General features: G+C 44.3%; 4 protein-coding genes across 4 annotated transcripts; 1 reads left to right on the top strand and 3 right to left on the bottom strand.

Annotated features, from left to right (window-relative positions):
• Positions 1–4,075: 4,075 nt before the first annotated feature.
• Positions 4,076–5,616, bottom strand: mif (macrophage migration inhibitory factor). Its single transcript, XM_061079551.1, has 3 exons — positions 5,416–5,616; positions 4,461–4,633; positions 4,076–4,336 (listed from the first exon to the last, which is right to left on the bottom strand). Exons 1-3 carry the CDS (start codon positions 5,521–5,523, stop codon positions 4,270–4,272), a joined length of 348 nt encoding a protein of 115 aa, XP_060935534.1. The 5' UTR covers positions 5,524–5,616; the 3' UTR covers positions 4,076–4,269.
• A 477-nt stretch (positions 5,617–6,093) lies between these two features.
• Positions 6,094–11,985, top strand: si:dkeyp-121d2.7 (zinc finger and SCAN domain-containing protein 5A). Its single transcript, XM_061079138.1, has 5 exons — positions 6,094–6,448; positions 6,770–7,103; positions 8,519–8,823; positions 10,175–10,286; positions 10,456–11,985. The coding sequence occupies exons 2-5, from the start codon at positions 6,788–6,790 to the stop codon at positions 11,499–11,501; spliced, it is 1,779 nt and encodes a 592-aa protein (XP_060935121.1). The 5' UTR covers positions 6,094–6,448; positions 6,770–6,787; the 3' UTR covers positions 11,502–11,985.
• A 487-nt stretch (positions 11,986–12,472) lies between these two features.
• Positions 12,473–15,149, bottom strand: LOC133011405 (endonuclease domain-containing 1 protein-like). Its single transcript, XM_061079136.1, has 3 exons — positions 15,014–15,149; positions 14,048–14,382; positions 12,473–13,075 (listed from the first exon to the last, which is right to left on the bottom strand). The coding sequence occupies exons 1-3, from the start codon at positions 15,147–15,149 to the stop codon at positions 12,473–12,475; spliced, it is 1,074 nt and encodes a 357-aa protein (XP_060935119.1).
• A 1,075-nt stretch (positions 15,150–16,224) lies between these two features.
• On the bottom strand, positions 16,225–18,055 carry LOC133011404 (endonuclease domain-containing 1 protein-like). Its single transcript, XM_061079135.1, has 2 exons — positions 17,750–18,055; positions 16,225–16,830 (listed from the first exon to the last, which is right to left on the bottom strand). The coding sequence occupies exons 1-2, from the start codon at positions 18,053–18,055 to the stop codon at positions 16,225–16,227; spliced, it is 912 nt and encodes a 303-aa protein (XP_060935118.1).
• Positions 18,056–20,833: the final 2,778 nt, after the last annotated feature.

Below are 20,833 nucleotides of genomic sequence, written 5' to 3'. Positions count from 1 at the left end.
TTAAGGTCCATGCCTGAAATGTAATTCAGCTGCAGTTGTACATGTTGTATATGTTGCATTTTGTGGGGGTATTGTTGGCCGTCTTTTCATTATAGTATAGCCCCCCCCCCCCCACCCTTGATGGTTCTCGATGTGTAAATAACATATCACTATCCTGCTGGTCCCTTTACAGACTTTTCTCCAACGTCTTATAAATTAACATACGGTCACTGCATTTGTCCGAGGTCCTGAGGTGGACTATTTGATCTTAATTTTCTTTGTGATTAATTTCATCTCAATAAATACAGATTTTTTTTGACGGCTTTCTGTTAAACTATCTTAATCCTGAGGCCAAACAAAAGCTTTTGCTCCTAAAGATATTTCTTCACTTATTACCTTTATCTTACACCAACAAGTCAGGACAGTTGAGAAGCTGTCAGGCTCAAAAGGCTGTTTTCATAGGACATCTTGACATGCCATAGTAGGTAACTCATACGTTTAAATAATATTGACAAGATTGTCTCTCAGTAGAAATATTCTTTCATCAATATCCATGAATGATTCCCTGAGAAATCAATGAAATTTGTGCAAAATCTCACAATAGAAACAAAGCTAATTCTCGGATCCACCCCCTGATCCAGATCTGCACCAAAACTTGATGGATTCTTTCCTGGCCTATGCAACATCTTTCCACCATGTTCAGTGGTAATCCTTCCCAGGGGCGGCTCCTGGTACAGGCGCCATAGGCGGTTGCCTAGGGTGAAAAATGCCGAGAGGGCGGCACAAGAGACTGAATTATCATGACGTGACACATGCAATGTAAAACAATATATTAACGTCACACCATCATCCTCTTACCCCGGGACGCACAGGAGGTAGAAGCGCCGAGAAAAGCGGTCCGCCTCATTTCCACTACGCTGCCATGGGTGGAACCAGGACACCAGTGGAAACAGGAGCTGGGTCCGAACTCATGGGTTGTGTTGGCAGGCTGTCGTGTTGGCAGGACTTCAACCACCTATTCATTGCACAATATCTAATAATATGTAAATTTAAAAAAAAAATGAACCATGACCATTTCAAATTAAATTTAAAAAAAAATTGAATTAAATTAAATAATTTTTTTAATTAAATTGAATTAAAAAAATAAAATAAAAAAACTGCACATCCTGCGCAGAAGCCCATTGCGCAGGAATTGCGCACACAGGTTTTTTCTTTTTTTTATTCATTTAATTTAATTTTTCTTTTTTCATATTTAATTAATTTAAATTTGCATAGTGTAATATATTTTGCAATTAATAGGTTGCTTTTTATACACACTTCAGGAAAAATATTTTCTACTTTACTACCTTACTTAAAAGTTACTTTTAAGTAAGGTAGTAGGTAAGGATTTTAGATACTGGAGGATTTAACATGCTTTGAAAAAACCTATTGTTAGAGAATAACCCAGTAGTTTCCAAACTTGTCTTCTGACGCCTTACAAGAATCACAGTCTGCTGCTGCTGGTTTCCATGTGATGTCCTGAGGCTGCCCCCTGCTGGCTGCTGGGTTCCTCTGCTGCTCTTGCTTGGTTTGTGCAGCTTGTGATTAACTAAAGCTGTCCATAAAAGAAAATCTTTATTATCCTTTAAAGGCAAATTGATGTACAACCAGCAACCAGTGCACGGCAAAAATAAACCAATATATACAATGTAAATAAAACACAATATAAAAACCCTATAGACTAAGTAGCAGGGGAAAATGAGCTTTTAATAAATTAATTGATTAGTCGACCAACAGAAAATTACCCGTCAACTATTTAGATATTCTAGAAACATTTCATTCTACTTTTAATTTCCTGTTGTGTTTCTAATTATTAATAATGTTGGTGACATTTTCTTGATAAATGTGTGGAGGTTTTATTACCTCTGCTAAGGAGGTTATGTTTTCACCTCTGATTTGTCAGTCAACATGTAATAAACTACTGGACCAATAACCACAAAACACAAAGGAAGAAGCTGCTTGGATCAGAGATGAACCTGTACGGCTCTGTTGAGCTCTACTGAGGGCCAGTCTAGTCAATGAATCTGGAATCCTCTCTCAAAAACATCCCCCCCTCCCCCCCCACAAGGTTTGTAGTGTGAAGCTAATGAGGTGTTTTATAAAGATGTGATCGAAAACATCAGACCAAGTGAATCCACTTTATTACAGCATGAACAGAAAAAAAAAGAAGGGAGTTTCATTTCACTATTAGCAACAGGACATACTAATGGATTTTCCCTTTCATACCATGAAGGTTACACTATCTCTTCAGTTACTAATAAAGCTCTGTTAAGTTAGACACACAAAGGTAACACTAAGTTTTACTCAACTTGCGTCCCTGAAATTCAAGTATGTGTCCCTTCTGTATTCCCAAAAACACTTTTAGCATTTTTAAAAAAGCACTGGCATAAAAATTAATTAAACATGGACACTACAGAGGTATATCAGGCAGTCCATGCCCAACATACTATATTGCCATCTTTCTGCAGCAGGAACCTGAGAAACGAGAATGCATAACACATCAGTATCATTACTTAGGTTTCCATGGCTGTGACCAAACAGCTGCACTCCAGCTGTTGTCCTGAATGAGCTTTGCTAATGAAAGAATACTGCATAGTCACATGCAGTATGCCTTGAGAGCACAGCATCCTGTTTTAAATGTTACTATCAACACATCTCCTTTGGTACTCTGTGTGCAACAAGCATACTGTCTCAGGGTGAACATTAAAATTAATTACACATGCAGTGTTATTAATTTTGTATTATTATAATTTTGTACTAATAGGAGAACATTTACGTCAAAGTCATATGGATGATGGGTACCCAGTTGTAGCGATGGTGGATACTTGTGTATTCAAAACAAATGAGATGTTAAAAGACTTACCTGGAACATAAGTAACCGTCAAGTAGATAAACTACAGGTCTATTAGAAGAATTTAGATAAATCATTAATAGTAGAAGAAGAAAATTTCCTTCTCAAACTTCTCTGTTTACACCTTAATCGTAATGTCAGCTGTATAGCCAGTTACAGTTTTTAAGTGCAATATTGAATTAGCTTGGACCCCTAAAGAATGTTTGTATTAAACTATGAAATGGTCTCAATCTCCTTATTCGCCTTCCTTCAATGTTTCTCCTCCCTCTCCCTCTCTCCCTTTCTCAGCAGCAAAATGACAGGCTGGAGGCGGGATCACATCAGATACCATGCAGCGAATCCAGCCAGAGCAGCAATCCAAGTCGCTAACAGAATCTGTCCCGTTGGGTGTCGGAGGTCGGCCATGGCGAGTTGACTGGCATATGCCGTTCCACTCGACGCCGCTGGATGCACAAAATGTGAAAAACAAACCTCACAACAGTTCCTCATAGCAGCATGAGGCATACAAAGAGAAGTATAAAAACCTACTCATTTTGGCACCATAGTAGGGACATTTGCTGATGTCACCATCCATGGCTCCGTGGACAGGCAAGCCAGCATCTAAAACATCCTCCTGGATCGGCTCCCTGTGTGAACAGAAAAGCTGCGGTGACAGATTGCGGTTAGAGTCAAAGATGAATCAAAAAAAGATAAAATTATCAGGTGCACAATTCAGAAAGCACCGCAAAGTAGAGGAGGAGAAAAAAGAACAATATAGGAGGTAAGAATCACCCCGATTGAGGACATCATTAATGTTTATTCTTGTCGACATGACATGATATGCTATCAGTACAGCTGATTTCAGACTCTTTATATTTTTTGTTATATATTTTTATTGTTTTTTATAGCTTACAATTTTGTCTGCCTGTGTGTGCATCTGTATACAGTCCAAAAGTTATTGTGGATGCATGACAGTTTGCGTGTGTATGTTGGGGGGCGCCAATTTGAAATCTCGCCTAGGGTGCCAACATTGCCAGGGCCGGCCCTGATCCTTCCAGTAGTTTTGGGGTAATCCCGAAAATTTACTAACAAACAAATGCAGGTTCACAACATAACCCATTTTTTTTCAATGGATATTTTCCAGGGTTAAATCTCACAGCAAAAACCGAGTTTGGAAAATGTAGTGCGTTTTCATGAGGCTGGAGACACAAGGAAAAGAGTGATCCATTAATTGTTGACATGGTTTACTTTATTGCATTTTAAACGGGGAAAAGTGCAAAGCTAAAGGGTCCTGCTAAGTGCTTATAAGACAGGCGTACAGGATCAGGTGTCTGCTTCTTCATTCTGTCACTGTCGACTACGCTTGTACATGTTAGAAAATACTGGAAAAGTTTCTCCATGTCAGTGTCTTCTCCTCCGTCTCAGGCAAAGGTACTGTTGTTCCAGGCTACGTTGGCTGCATCCATGTCAAAAAAGTTAATATAAATCCTGAAATAGACACAAAGGGATAGAGGTTAATAGGATTGGACTTTAACATCGAGTGTCCCCATGCAGCCTTTACTCATCCAAACTGGCAGCAGTGAACATACAGGTAGATCAGTGCATTTCCTACCTGTCAGGAGAGATGCCCAGGTGTTTGTTGAGGAGTCCACACAGAAGTTTAGAGTACTTCTTGTTCTGAGCGCCGCTGATCTTTCCAATGCTGTGAAGGGAGCAGAGTGCACAGGGGTCTCCCTTTCCTCCGAACATCATCATTTGGTCAGGGTTGATGTGCACAGCGATATACTGGTAAACAAAGGACAGATATATACACAACAGAAGTCAGCCCACACTGGATGAATCGGTAGTGGTGTCATTGTTGAGGATCTTGGCCTTTTTAAACTCTCTGTTTCTTATTTTTTCAGATATTAAATTATTTCAGCCGATGAAGTGATAGTAGTCTTTGAGTAGAGATGCTCCAATACTGTAACATTGGAAATGCCTGATACAGCCAAAAATGGCAAAAGGAAAACATGGGATCAGAACATCTCTCCCTGTGACACTTGAAAAACAAAATTTTATAATTTGTACAAAAAGGACAATACAAGCCCCACAGTGTTATTCATGTTGTCCATTCTATGTCATATTCGAGTCATTCTTTTTTAGATCATTCATTATTCTAAATTGATAAGTCATTATCTTATTTTCATTCAATAAAGTGGCGGACATGGGCTTCCATAACAAATCCACTCTTCATAGCATTTGTTATACATCCTTCAACGTGCATGGAGATGTCCTCAGTTTGCATGACATGATAGAACATTTAAGGTCAGCCTGTGGGTTCAGTGAAACCATCGATCAATAACTCCTGCAAACGCTCTTCAAACATTTGTCAGAACCACAGACAGTCTGTGATCAGGACTGTGTTTGCATAATTGCACAAGAAGAAACGTGTGTATCATTCATTCAATAGAAGGTAGAGAATATCTACTGTAACTTTTGTCTAAAGGCAGTCAGGCTTCATGCACAGGTGAAGGAATCAAACAGGATTTCTGTGGGCACACAGGACGGAGCTGAGCCCGGCCTACCTGTGCAGGTTTGCCCATCTCCTTGGCCAGCTCCTCGGTGGCCTCGGACAGCAGCGCCGCGGGCACGTCGCTTCTGGCCACGTTGGTGTTCACCACAAACATCGGCATCTTGGCTGGCTGGTTGCAGGTGGTTGAAGAGAGGAGGCGGATCAGCTGTCTCACACACACAGGGGCGGAAGTAAAGACTATATCTGCTCTTGGTCGTGTGGAGGAGGAGGAGGAGGAGGGGGAGGGGGGCGGGGCGGTGCAAAACATGCGAGTGAAATGACCACAACGCCTCTCTTCGGTCTGGAGGATCCTGGTGGCAATACACGCTGAACACAACTACTCTTAACATCTGGAAATTAGTTTCTTTTTGTACAAGAGCACAAGATCTTATAAAATATGAAGCAGAACGTGATGAGAAAAATATCATTGCGTGTTCTTTCTTCTTCTTCTTTGGATTAGGCAGACTAGACTTATTACAAGTCCTTTAAACAGTCATGTGTATGTTGTACATATATATTGAAAATACTCCTGGACTGATTTCCCGTCATTATCTTCAGTTTGTGTCCAGTTGACCGGTAAAAATCCGCAGGGTGCGTTTTTGTGTTTCCTGGGTGCGGCCTTTCTGGAGTGTAGGGTAATTACGGTACCGCGCAGGCGCAGTGCGGTCAGACATCAGTCAGCGGTGCTGAAGGAGGCGAGAAGGAAAACAGAGGCAGAGGGAGCGAGGCAGCGAGAGGCGGCAGAAGTTGGACGGTGCTTTCCTTTGTCGCCGCGTCTCGTCGCCGCCTTCACCCGAACAACCAGCGAGCTCCCCCGGGGGCAGGGAGCAGGGAACCCGGGGGGAAGGGAGCAGGAAACCCGGGGTGTCGGTCGCCGCTTCACCTCCACCACGCCAGCTTCCCTCCGAGGGAACACGAAGCTAAATTAGCCGAGGTGCTAACACATTGACTCGAGCAGCCGAACGGAGGCTGCTGCTCCTCCTGCTCCCTCCGCTGCTGGATGTAGATCCATTATACAAGTTGAGCAGGAAGCTAACTCGACACAGGTGATGTATTTCAGTATTTATTACACTGTAACTCCACTGTTTGACATTTTAAATCACGGGTAACGCGTAGTATGTGGGTGAACGACAGTAGAGATTGAATAACAGTGTACCACAGTGTGATTCACGCTCCACTATCGACTTATAAGTAGATTCTTCGAACTGACATCGATTACATGGGTCTGTATTGTGAATGTTCCCAAGCTAAAGCTCAAACAACCGCGGGTACAATGTGGAACTTCTGTGATCCGAGCTGAGAAACTGCCTCCAATGTGATGATGCATCGTGAAAATAACATCTAACTTGTCCCCGAAACCCCATCAGGTTCCTCCAACCGTCACCATGATGATGGAGGAGACGGTGACCACGTTCGAGACCCATCTGACGGCTGTCATGGACAGTCTGATCCGGGCGTCGGTGTGCGAGATCACCAAGCTCTTCCAGGAGACGGTGAACGACTACCTGGTGGAGCTGTCCCTCAACCGGAAGGAGAACGACGCGCTGAAGCTGCGGCTCCGGCTGACGGAGAGCCAGCTGCGGACCGAGCGGCAGTACGGGATGGGCTGGGCGGCCACCCGCCGCAGCGCCGGCCTGGAGGAGGAGGAGAAGAAGGAGAAGCGAGCTGGAGGGCGCCAGAAACGCAAAGTTGACATGGCCCGTAAGTATCAGTGAGCCTGGCTGGAGGAGGAGGACCTGCTCCTCCTCCTCATCAGGGAGGGTTGCATCATCTCCACATTGTTGCACACACTCGTTTATATGAAGCTTCAGTTATTCGACACCTTGCAAACATCCTCCATGTTCCAGTGTGTTCTCTGATGAGAGGAACTGGTTCTTGCTTTGCTCTCGGGCTTATGTGAAGACGCACTTGTTTTGTTGGAAACCATCTGGCAAGAGCTGATCTCTCCCTCCTCCTCCTCCTCCTCCTCTCTCTCTCTCCCTCCCTCCCTTGCTGCCTCACTCCTCCGCCTCCTCCTCATGATCTCTCCCTCTGTCCTTCTCCTCCCCCTCTCCTCTCTTTCTCTCTCTCTCCCTCCCTCCTCCTCTCTCTCTCCCTCCCTCCCTGGCTGCCTCACTCCTCCGCCTCCTCCTCATGATCTCTCCCTCTGTCCTTCTCCTCCCCCTCTCCTCTCTTTCTCTCTCTCTCTCCCTCCCTCCTCCTCTCTCTCTCTCCCTCCCTGGCTGCCTCACTCCTCCGCCTCCTCCTCACGATCTCTCCCTCTGTCCTTCACCTCCCCCTCTCCTCTCTTTCTCTCTCTCTCTCCCTCTCCCTGCATTCTGTCCCTCCCACTCCTCTGTGCCTCTGCACACCCGCCTCCTTTCCTGCCTTGCTCCTCTCCCTCCCCCCACCTCCTTCACTTCTCTCTGCCGCTCTCCAACTCTTACCTCCTCCCCTTCCCGCTCCTCTCTCCTTCACGCCCTCTCCCTCCGCTCCCCCATACGCCCCCGCCTCCTCCTGCTCTGTTCTCTCCTTCATCACGTTGCACGCTCACTCCTCCACTTCCTCCCCTCCCCTCACCGACCTCCTTCCCTCCACTCCTCCTCCTCCGCTTCTCTCCGCCACCACTATAATTACACACTATCTCTCTACTTCCACTTCTCCTCTCTGTCTATCTCTCTCCTCTTCATCACCCCCCCCCTTCCGTCTCCTCCTCCTCCCCTACACCCTGCCAACTCTACTCCTCCCTCTCCTCTTTTCTCTGTCACATGTTCTCTCTCCTTTCTGCTTTCTTGTCTGTCCTTCTATGCCCCCTCTCTCCTCACTCATTCATCACACTCACTTCTCCTCCCCCTGCTCCCCTTCCTCTCCCCCCGAGCTCCCCTCCGCTCCTGTTCTCCTCTGCCTCTCAAATCCCCTCCTCCTTGTCTCCTTCTTCTACACCCTCCTTTCTCCTTCATCTCTCCTGGCCTTCCAATCATCTCCTCCCACTCATCCTTCTCTCCCTCTCATATTTCATTCTCTCTCCTTCCTGTCTCCCTGTTCCCTCCCTCTCTCCTCCCCCCTCCCCTCCTTACTTCTCCTTCCTCTCTCAATCTCGCTCCCACCCTTACTTCATCTTCCTCTTCTCTCCACAGGAGGCAAGTCAAAGAAGGGCCCGGCAGCAGCCTATGGCAAAGGCTTGCCTGGAGGTGTGTGGGAGGAAGAAGGAGGTGGAGGTGGCAGTGGCAGCAGTGGCAGTGGCGGGGGCGGAAGAAGAGGAGGTGGAGGAGCTGTGGGGATGGTGGCAGGAGCAGGAGGAAGAGGGGGAAAGGAGGCCAGGGAAACGTACCTCATCCAGTACCCCGGGGATGAAGAGGATGAGGGAGGGATGGCGGAGGACGAGGCAGGGGAGGGCAGCCTCAGCGGTGAGGGGGAGGAGACGGCCAACATCAAAGAGGAGGTGAGGGAGACCGACTTTCTCAGAGGAGGAGGAGTAGGAGGAGAAAGTGGCACAGCATCTCTGCACTGCTCAGAAGCTTCACTTAGAAAGAGAAAGAAGGTAGACAATAAGAGAGAGCAATGAGACAGAGAGACAGAGATCTCTTGTGTTCTTCAAACATCAAATCACTGCAGAGAGGTAGTGGATGAAGGGAGGCCACTGATTTGATATTTAGCCTCCAGAGGGCTGCGTTGAGTACGGCACTCCACATCTCAAGTGCAGTGAGCTTTTACTGGTCGAGGTGAAAAGCTGTTTGCTATTCCACTGCATGGCCACATGGCAGGACACCAGTGGCAGATTGAGGTGGTTATTGGCCTGGAGGCTATTCTCTCTCCCCCCTTTAATCATCATGCTTTTCCAAAAAAAAAGCAATTTATGTATACATGTGCTGGCTGCTGTAGCATACACACTCACACTATGAGACGGCTTTTAGCATAAACGGCTTTTGAAAAGGGGAATTTAGCGTAACCTGTAGCTTTCTAAACCAACAGGTACAACAGCTGCAGCAGTACACAGCTCATTCTTCCCTGAGGCCAAAAACCACAACATTCTATCACAAACTCAGATGAACCACAAATATGAGAAAAACAAAGCCCAAAAAATACAGTTAACATAACAGCAACACGTAATAACAGTATAATACAACAGCAGCACAGTTACAGTTTTTATTCCTCCACGCTGACAACCTATGTCCAGAGGCACAATGTTTTCGGGTGTTTCATCCGTCCCATTCTCATATCTTTGTAACGCCTGGAGGGAATTTCATTAAATCTGGCACAAATGTCAACCGGGACTCAAGTATGAAGTGACGAGAATTTGGTGGTCAACAGCTCTCGGGAACTGCCTCATGAAATACGTTTTTGGCCATAACTCAATAATTCATATGCTAATTTAACATAAATGTCAAATAGGAAAAATATTAGGAATTAAGCCGACCAAATCTTCCTCCCGATCACCCGTGTGTTTCTTCTGGAGATCATTCACTCCTCTATGAAGACCATACTGAATATTGTTGTAGGAGTGATACCTCTGATTCTGCCCAAATTAGCATGTCCATGAATCTGCATCAACAGATCAACTCTTCTGCTAAATGTGCTAACGTGCTATTAGCCTCCCTGTGAAGTCTGTCACGGTGTTGTCATGACTACTAAAACAGCTTTAAGAAATATAACTTTAATCGCAGGTTCTTTTTAAACATAACAACCATGATTTAAGGCTATGATAAACAAAAGCCTATACATTTATCACTAAATAACATATTCTGCCAGATTACTGTCGATTGTTGTTTTAACTCTGTTTCCCTTTTATGTAGTTTTCTCAAACAGAAGGTTATCAGCACGCCTCTCTACAGCTATTAAAGGAGGCTATGAAGATCGACCTGTCCAACCAGAACCACTACGCAGGCTCCAGAGCCCAAAGCGAAGGTAATCAGCCCAGGACAAACTAATGGAGGGGGGGAGCATTATACCAGTGTAGTACTCAGAGACCAGTAGTTGAAAGTGTAAATGGTTGCACAAGCCAGCTCTCTCACCACCTTTCCCTCCTTCACATCTCTCCTCCAACTCCTGTTTCTCCTCTTCTGTCTCTACTCAGGAGATCTGTCAGATCGTCCCCTGTCCCTTCTTCCAGGAAAGAGAGAGGAGGAGGACTGGGAGGGGGGCTCAGCATCAGAGCCGTCAGAAGGGGGCATGACCATGGATGAGATGAGGGGTCTGGAGTCTGCGCTGAGGGCTGAGAGAGGCCGTGAGCAGGCTGCCATCACCGCTTCCCAGCCTGGCAGCCCCGAGCCAGAGGTGGTTCGAGGCAGCGTTCTCAGCTCGCCACCCAAGTACATAGGTCTGGATGGCATGGAGCAGGATGGAGAGCTGGAGCCTCAGCCGCCCACGCTGCAGAGAGAGGACCAGATAGGGCCAGGCAGGGCAAAGAACAGCTTGAGTGCAGGAGTGGAGCTGAGGTTAGGCTGGTCCAAGAAGTTGAGAGAGGGCGACCTGGAAGCAGCAGATATGACGGGAGAGGATGTATCGGAGCATGGAGAGTCCGAGCACCCGCCCCACCTGTCCGCTCCGGGGAGTGTCGGGGAGAGCGAACTGGAGGAGGAGGAGGGTGGTGGAGACCTGCTTCACTTTTGCCCACAGTGTGGAGGAGGCTTCACCGCAGAGGCTGAGCTGGAGGAGCACCCATGTCCACTAGGAGGCGCCAATTTAGAGAACAGCAGTGCAGAGGAAGGCCTTTTCCCTTGCGCCCACTGTGGCAACACATTCAGTCACTCCTGGGCGCTAAAGAACCATGAGTGTGCCTGTGCTGCCGAGCGGCCGCACTGCTGTGAGATCTGCGGGAAGCGCTTCACGCACTCGCGCTCGCTGGAACGGCATCAGCTGGTGCACACGGGGGAGAGGCCGCACCGGTGCCCACAATGTGGACGCACCTTCAGTCGCCTTGGCAATTTGGAGCGGCACCAGCGGATCCACACGGGTGAACGTCCGTACGGGTGTGAGGCGTGCGGAAAACGCTTCAGCCGTGTGGAGTACTTAAAGAGACACCAGCTCATACACAGCAGTGAAAAGGCAGCACTGCAGTGCTCCAACTGTGGGACAGGATTCAGTGATGTGGAGCAACTGAAAAACCATCAGTGTTTTTAAAACCTCTCCTTCAAATCTCCGGCTGAAACGCAAAGAAAACAGACGGCTTTCAATTGGAGGTTGTAGAATCCAGGTGGTGAAAGTGACTGTTACCTGCTGATGTGGTTGTCAGTGATTTGGAATCGTGTCTCTTTGTCTCTGTCACTCAGACAGGATGTGAAGTGAAGCCGAGTTAAAGAAGCAGAAACATGTGTGGATGATTTTTGTTGAGTAAATCAAGAAGGCCGAGCTGAGAGGGCGACAGGTGTATAAGGTGTTTCTCTGTAGGAGGAGAAACAAACCTCAGACATTCAGCCATTTTAATTGGAGGTGTACAAAGCTTTTACTTATTTATGATGAACAATGAATGGTAATTTTTTGAAAATCTTTATATTCATAAATCCCTCATGTTAACCTTGTTTTTCTCTGACAATGTTATTGACAGCTTGGTGTTTTGTATGTTTGTGTTTTGATCATATCGTTCAGAAATAAATATTTCAATTCATCAGAAGGCGTCTTGCCACACACAGCTTGGATTTATTGATGATCACAGGTTTAGTGGCACAAGAAGAACAAGAACATATTTATCAGAAACAACAATTTCCAATCATCATGAGACAACTATAAGCAAGAATAAGGTTGTGACACTAGGGGGCGTGTGTCTGCACTTCCTGACAACTGGACACACAAAACTCAGGTGCTGATAAATAAAGTGTGAGCAGGAAAGTTAATGCTAAAGCGCTGTCACCCTTTGTAATTGTCAAATAAAAAAATCTAAATGACTGATTTGCATGTTCACGCTGTGTTTTCAGGATGAATGCCAACTCCTTAAAAGACCCTTCTCACATCACCCTGATCACAAGATAATGACAAGGGAAAATTATTTCAATCAAAATCATCATATCCTGGTTAATCAAAACATCTCATTCAGTAATTAAACAGTCAGGAAGGGAAGTGAACACAGTGTTACTGCATTTAAAGCATATTCTTCTTTATTTGCGGCATTGTCCATCAAACAGAATGATTTCGGGCATCCGCAGCCTTTGTCTCAAGATGACCTCCAGAGCCGTCAAACTCATCCGCTTCACATCATAACCTTTCACAGACGGGCTCGCATCCTGGTCAATTTTCACAACCTCCTCTCCACTGTCTGGGTCATTTCTTCCCACCGCTGCGTATGTGGGTAAAAATGGCGGGTTGGGTTCAGATTTGTAGGAGGGACAACAGTAGGCAGACCACATGTACTCAGGAACAGACACTCTGTTGTTGATCAAGCGTTTTCTTTTCAAATAAGGCAGGGCCCCTGTGATCACATACATCGGCCCCTTACAGAACACGGTGAAATTTCCCTTTACTTCACTCTCTAGACGGCTCCAGGGGCCATTGTTGGAGCTTTTCTTCTGGGGGACAATGTTGGTCAGGGTGAAGGTGGCCTCACGGTTCTCCTTTGTTTTCTGGTGCATGCTGGGATTGAGGTGGCCTTTTGTGAATCCGGAGCCGCAGTAGTCCTGGAGCACCGCCTGGGTGTTGAACACGTTCTTGTCAAACCATTGTTTGAAAGGTGTCATTTCAGTGCTGGCACTAGGAGACACCAACTAAAAGACATGCAGGCAGATAGACACAGAGACATGTCAAAAAAAGTGTTTTGTTGCTTATTGATACTTTATGAAGCTTAGCAAGTTCAATCAGGATGACTATCTCCGTTCCATTCAGTCACAATTCACTCTCTCCCCCTCCCCACCAGCTGTCTGTTGGAGGATAATCCAATGAGATTTTGCCATGATCTTAATCAGTGAATCATGTAGTTACTGTCAAACTTCAATCTGTTCTTCTCTCTCTCTCTGTCACGTCATTGCAGGGATTCACTGCGACCCTGTTCCTCCCCAATCTCCAGTCTCCACACGCAGTTCCCTGCTCAGTCCACTGATCTCACTCAGATGATCAACATGATCTCATCTATATCACATCACTTTCTTCTTTTGTTGTACCCTCTTTTTTAATTCAACTTAAAATTAAAATTTACATAGTAAGACACAAATAAATAAAGTTTGTTTAACAGTTACAAACTTTTAACAAGTTATATTAACAAGGTTATTAACTGCAATTCAAACAAACGTAATTCATTTGTGTTTTACCACTTTAAAAAAAAAGCTAAGTTATTTAGTCTTTTCAGTGTTTTAACTGAAATCTCATGATTTAAATACAGTTTGAAACAAAACGCTTGTTAGAGTAATTTTGAATTTATAGTTTGGAAGAGGGTTTCTAACCTTTTGCTTGGAGTCAATAGCAAAAAGAAACTTTTCCTCTCTTGTTACTTCTAAGTGTGATTTCTGTGGGTGATCTTCCGCGTTATTTCAACACACTTAACTCTGCACTTTAAATTCACTGAGCCAAAGGAGTAACACTTTATCTTTACCAAGAGAGAGCCCATGTCAGAACACTAGTTTTCCCCAAGATTCTTAGGTTGTCCTCTCACATCATATGTCAAACAGTAACACTAAGCAGTAAACATTTAGTATTTACAGGACACGGTTTCCCTTGGACATAATTCACTGTTTTTCACTTACCTGGGGTTCGTACATCCAAAGTATTTTAGGACGTCCGCCGTCTGCAGGGCCGAGTGTGTAGGCAGAGTACAGTGGTGTGCGATGCTCTCGGTTATACAGGCTGGCAAAGTGATACTGGTTTTTGTAGCGCTGGCATATCGGCTGGTACAAGGCTGTATTGATGCCCTGTGGCGGAGACCTGTTATAGAAGAACTTAAGGCACTTGGAAAAGTCACTGCTGACCTCTCCCAGGACCAGGCCACCAAACCAGGGCAGGAGAAGAAGCAGAGCTCCTGTGGAGAATTGTAGCATCTTCCTTTGAGACCTCTTGCAGGAGGCTGGTGGTATGTATAAGTCTGCGAGAAACGTCAGCGAACACAGACTTCCTTTCTGACAAAGCTCCAAAGTTAAACAAGACCTATATTTCCGTTTTGTCCGGCATCAGCGTCTTACATGCAGGTCCTTGTGAGCTGTTGCTGAGGTTTCCTCTTACACTTGCAGAAGGAACCCTGCCAGTGACAGTTTAACACTCCCACAACCCAAGTATGCAACTTCATTTCCCCTGTTAACTGGTAAAGGCTACTTTCTAAGAAAGGGTTTGCATATCTTTTTTTAATCGGTCAGCTGAAGTTCAGACAATGTTGTTTTCGAGTCTAAGTTTTTGGGGACTGTTCCAAAGCTGAACCCCCAAACATGTAGATATCTTCTAGAGATCATTTTCATATCACCCCAGTCGTGAAGGTTTGCTGAGACACGAGACCGTTTATAAATATTTAGGTTAAAGATAATAAAACAGCTTGAGCTAGTTTTAGAAAACTGAACTTGGTGTAGAAGTTGTTGTCTTGATAATGTCTTCTCAAGGATCAGGTTGTTTAGACTAGATTAAGAACCAGGGCCCTCTTCAGGTGATGCTGGATTTATATGCAGTCGGTGAGAGTGAAGGGGAGGAGGAGGAGGGTGTTGGAGACCTGCTTCACTTTTGCCCACAATGTGGACGCACCTTCAGTCGCCTTGGCAATTTGGAGCGGCACCAGCGGTTCCACACGGGTGAACCTCCGTACGGGTGTGAGGCGTGCGGAAAACGCTTCAGCCGTGTGGAGTACTTAAAGAGACACCAGCTCATACACAGCAGTGAAAAGGCAGCACTGCAGTGCTCCAACTGTGGGACAGGATTCAGTGACGTGGAGCAACTGAAAAACCATCAGTGTTTTTAAAACCTCTCCTTCAAATCTCGGGCTGAAACGCAAAGAAAACACACGGCTTTCAATTGGAGGTTGTTGAGTCCAGGTGGTGAAAGTGACTGTTACCTGCTGATGTGGTTGTCAGTGATTTGGAATCGTGTCTCTTTGTCTCTCACTCTGACAGGATGTGAAGTGAAGCCGAGTTAAAGAAGCAGAAACATGTGTGGATGATTTTTGTTGAGTAAATCAAGAAGGCCGAGCTGAGAGGGCGACAGGTGTATAAGGTGTTTCTCTGTAGGAGGAGAAACAAACCTCAGACATTCAGCCATTTTAATTGGAGGTGTACAAAGCTTTTACTTATTTATGATGAACAATGAATGGTAATTTTTTGAAAATCTTTATATTCATAAATCCCTCATGTTAACCTTGTTTTTCTCTGACAACGTTATTGACAGCTTGGTGTTTTGTATGTTTGTGTTTTGATCATATCGTTCAGAAATAAATATTTCAATTCATCAGAAGGCGTCTTGCCACACACAGCTTGGATTTATTGATGATCACAGGTCTAGTGGCACAAGAATAACAAGAACATATTTATCAGAAACATCAATTTCCAATCATCATGAAACAACTATAAGCTAGAATAAGGTTGTGACACTAGGGGGCGTGTGTCTGCACTTTCTGACAACTGGACACACAAAACTCAGGCACTGATACATAAAGTGTGAGCAGGAAAGTTAATGCTAAAGAACTGTCACCCTTTGTAATTGTCAAATAAAAATCTAAATGACTTGATTTGCATGTTCACATGTGTTTCAGGATATCTGCCAACTCCTTAAAAGACACTTCTCACATCACCACCCTGATATCACAGAATGCTGACGAGGGAAAACTATTTCAATCAAAATCATCACATCATGGTTAATCAAAACATCTCATTCAGTAATTAAACAGTCAGGAAGGGAAGTGAACACAGGAGATGCGGTGACGACTGCATTTAAAGCATATTTTTCTTTATCAGCGGCACTGTCCAGCAAACAGACTGATGGGCATCCCCAGCCTTCGTCCCAAGATGTCCTCCAGAGCCGTCACATTCATCCACTTCACATCATAACCTCGCTTCGACCTCCTCACCTTCAGGTTCACTGGCACAATCTCCTGTCCACTGTCTGGGTCATTTCTTCCCACCGCTGCGTATGTGGGGAAAAATGTCTGCTCATGTTTAGGCAGGTCAGACTTGTAGGTGGGACAACAGTAGGCAGACCACATGTACTCAGGAACAAACACTCTGTTGTTGATCCAGCGTGCTCCATCCTCATAAGGCAGGGCCCCTGTGATCACATACATCGGGCCCTCACAGAACGTGGTGAATTTTCTCATCACTGCTCTCTCTAGAGTGTTCCAGGGGCCAGAGTTGGAGCCCGCCTGCTGGGGGACAATGTTGGTCAGGGTGAAGGTGGCCTCACGGTTCTCTCTGGTCTTCTGGTGCATGCTGGGATTGAGGTGGCCTTTTGTGAAGTTGGATTGTCTGTAGTCCTGGAGCACCGCCTGGCTCTCGATCACGTTCTGGTCCAGAGGGATGTGGAAAGGTGTCATCTCAGAACTGGCACGAGAAAACGCCAACTAAAAGAAACACAGGGAGAGAAACAGAGACATGTCAAAAAAAGTGTCATGAGGCTTAGCAGCTTCAATCAGGATGACTATCTCCGTTCTATTCAGTCTCAATTCACTCTCACTCTCTCCACCTCCTCTGATCAGCTGTCTGTTGGAGGTGTAATCCAATTAGATTTTGCCATGATCTTAATCAGCGAATCATGTCGTTACCGTCAAACTTTCAATCTGTTCTTCTCTCTCTCTCTGTCACGTCATTGCAGTGATTCACTGCGACCCTGTTCCTCCCCAGTCTCCAGTCTCTATATCCAGTTCCTTGCTCAGTCCACTTATCTCACTCAGATGATCAACATGAGCTCATCTATATCACATCACTTTCTTCTTTTATTGTGCCTGGTTTTTTAAGTCATCTTAAAAATGAATTCATATGGAAACACACAAGTAAATAAAGTTTTATTCAAAAGTAACAAAGTTTTGACAATTTATATAAACACGAGTATGAACTGTAATTCAAACAAACTTAGTTAATTTGTGTGTTATCAATTTAAAAAAAAAGTTAAATTATATAGTCTTTTCAGTGTTTTAACTGAAATCTCCTGATTTAAATACAGTTTGAGAGTATTTTTGAATTAAGAGTTTGGAAGAGGGTTTCTAACCTTTTGCTTGGAGTCAACAGCAAAAAGAGACTTCTGCTGCACTTCCTCTCATGTTACTTAAGTGTGATTTCTGTGGGTGATCTTCCAAGTTGTTTCAACTCAGTCAACTCTGCACTTTAAATTCACTGAGTAACTCTTTTTCAGAACACTTGTTTCCCCCAAGATTCTTAGCTTATCCTCACGCATCATATCTCACACAGTAACACTGAGCAGTAAACGTTTAGTATTTACAGGACACGCTTTCCCTTGGATACATTCACTCTTTTTCCACTTACCTGTGGTTCGTACATCCAAGTGCTATTAGGACGTTTGCCGTCTGCAGGACCGAGTGTGTAGGCAGAGTACAGTGGTGTGCGATGCTCTCGGTTATACAGGCTGGCAAAGTGATAATGGTTTTTGTAGCGCTGGCATATCGGCTGGAACCAGGCTGCATTGATGCCCTGTGGCGGAGACCTGTCATAGAAGAACTCAAGGCACTCGGAAAAGTCACTGCTGACCTCTCCGAGGACCAGGCAACCAAACCAGGGCAGGAGAAGGAGCAGAGCTCCTGTGGAGAATAGCAGCATCTTCCTTTGAGACATCTTGCAGGAGGCTGGCGGTATGTATAAGTCTACAGGAGTCAATTGTCAGCTAACACACTTCCTCTCTGACAAAGTTCCAAAGTTAAACAAGACCTATATTTTTTTCCAGCGTCAGCGTCTACATGCAGGTCCTTGTGAGCTGTTGCTGAGGATTCCTCTTATATACACTTGCAGCAGGAACCCTCTGGGTGACAGTTTAACACACCCCCAAACCAAGAGTGCATCCAAATTTCCCCTGTTAACTGGTAAAGGCTACTTTCTGAGAAATGGTTTGCATATTTTTTTTTAAATTGTCAGCTGAGGTGGACACAATGTTGTTTAGAGTCTAAGCACTCTCGTACTTTTTCCAAGAGGATGATCGGAAGACAGAGGTCTGAAAAAACATGAGCGTCTTGCATGTTGCAGAGCTCAGTATCCCACATAGCAAAACTGTTTGAGCCCCAATTTGGCCCACACTGTCCCACTCTCATCCGGCCCACTTGATGTGTTGAGTGATGAGGGGGTCCACACCTGTTTTCCAGATCTGGGCCACAAATGCCATAGCAATACCACATATCAACCAAAGGTGCTAAAGGTGAGCCTAATTTATTTTTGTGCTGTTTGGGCCATATTCACCATTTTTTAGATGAACCGCATGATTCCTCTGAGCAGATTAGATTTTCGGTCTCCTCCTGGTTTCTGTATGATCTCATGTTCTCTCTCTCGCTCTCTTTGAAACTCCCCTCATTGTGGGAACTAGAAAGAAATGACATAAAAGCTCCATATTCTGTACGTAGTACTTCTGTTATTTCACAATTTTACATAAAGTCTGCGGCATCTTTTCCCGTTACATGCTTCGTGTTCGTGGGAAAATCCTCTGCTTCAGTTATTTTACACAAATCTTTCAAAAATGATAATTTTACTGGAGATTGTGTAATTGTTGAGGTTGTGGAAAGGACATAAAGATGTTGGGAAACCAGAGTTATGTACATTACAAATAAAAGCCATGAAGTAACTTGGATGAGTACAAATATTTGTCAATGGATTGATTCCAAATTGAAAAAGAGCTACAAACAGATTTTATTGAAAGAAGTCTTTGCTGTTCTGCTGCTGTTTTGTGTGTATGTGCATCGTGATTGAATTTACACAATTAAGACAATTTACAAATGAGTGAATGGGGATTAGTTTTCCGAACAAAATAACCTTTTTCAATATCAGTGACTAACAGGACTACTGTCAAGATTCGGGTTCTCTGGAGGTTTGTGGAAAAAAAGGGATTCATCCGTGAACAAAGCATCAGCAGCTGTATGAAACTTAAAGTGTGTCTCTGAGATGCAGGTGGCAGACTGCTGATCATGTAAAAGTTTGTTGGAGCATCAACTGGTGTCAAGACATTGTGAGGACAACATGTTCTTCAGACTTTTGTCACTTCTGTCCAGTAACTAAGTTTGGATGTTCTCGCTTCTGCTTTTCTGAAAGACTGCACATCACGGCCCCCTGGTGTGCACCCAGAGGAACAACTGGTACAAGAACAGGTACAAATCCAGGTGAGATTGGTGAAACCGGATGCCCTGTGAGTAATAACGCTGCAATAATAGTCACTGGTGACGAGGATGGTCGAAAATCACCATTAATTTTTTTCTCACCATAGTTTTTATTGCCACACAGAGCTGAGCTGCTGAGTATTGGTGACATGCTCTGTGTCAGCAAGTTTCCCTACTTCTGCCTGGATCTGTGTTCCTGACTCAGAGGCTGCAGGGCGTGTTTTGGAATTTCTATTGAACACCAGACGACCTGTCTGAACTCAGTCTGAACACTACTGTTTCACTCTGAAGCATAAAGCAGAAGCATTTGTATTCTTAAAGTCCCCAACAATAGAGATAAAACACAAAGTTTACCGAATGTAAAAATATGTAAACACTAATGCAAAGTGACAGCTCTCTCATTGAATTATTGGATAAATTAGTAAATAAAAGATTGTTTGTAATAACAAAGTTAAGTTCGAAACTATACAATCTTAAAATGATTGTAATGTGTTATTAAGTTGCAGCATTAAAAACCATGAAGTGATGAAGTTTATTTATAGTTTAGCATATATAGACTAGATTATCACGGAGTACCTCATAATAAAAAGGCCTAAATAAATAAACACAGACTAAATAAAAACATAGAGAAGAATTATTCTGTTTTCATCTGAGCTAGTTTTGTTCTTTCAAAGAAATCACTGACCTATAGATAACCCATGCAGGTAGCTATGAGTATTAAGGTGTTACATAGATACATTTATGATTCACAGTTTGGTCAAGTAACTGCAAAATGTAAATAGTAACAACAATAATATCTGTGCAACACAGTTCGTGGCAGCTTGAACCCACTTGGTAAACACTTGTGCAACAACGAGGCTACATTTTGATTTTTAAACAGCGAGTTCAACATGTTGAGGCCTCGTTATAATAACCGCTGTTATTTGATTAATCTAACTCAATATAAATATTCAGAAAAGAAAATGAGTTGCTCCAACCCAACACTGTCCCTGTTGAGGAAGTTACATTCAGCACACATGTAACTATGGATATTGAGCAATCCTAAGGTATCTGTAAAACAAGGATATTTTGACCCCTGACCTTGAGGAAGGAGGATGTAGATGATCTGAATCGTATACTGGTATATTTATTAACAATTTGGAAACAATTACTGTACATCTGCAGAATTGGATCAGGAAAGTTTCCTTTCATGATCAGCTGATTGACAGTATAAGTCCAGATGAATCACAAGCTTTTTGCTATTAACTTATAAGAA

This window comes from Limanda limanda, chromosome 10 (genome assembly GCF_963576545.1).
Source record: "Limanda limanda chromosome 10, fLimLim1.1, whole genome shotgun sequence".
Classification (NCBI taxonomy): domain Eukaryota; kingdom Metazoa; phylum Chordata; class Actinopteri; order Pleuronectiformes; family Pleuronectidae; genus Limanda; species Limanda limanda.
The sequence above is the reverse complement of the archived record's forward strand: the minus strand, read 5'-3'. Positions and strand labels throughout refer to the sequence as shown.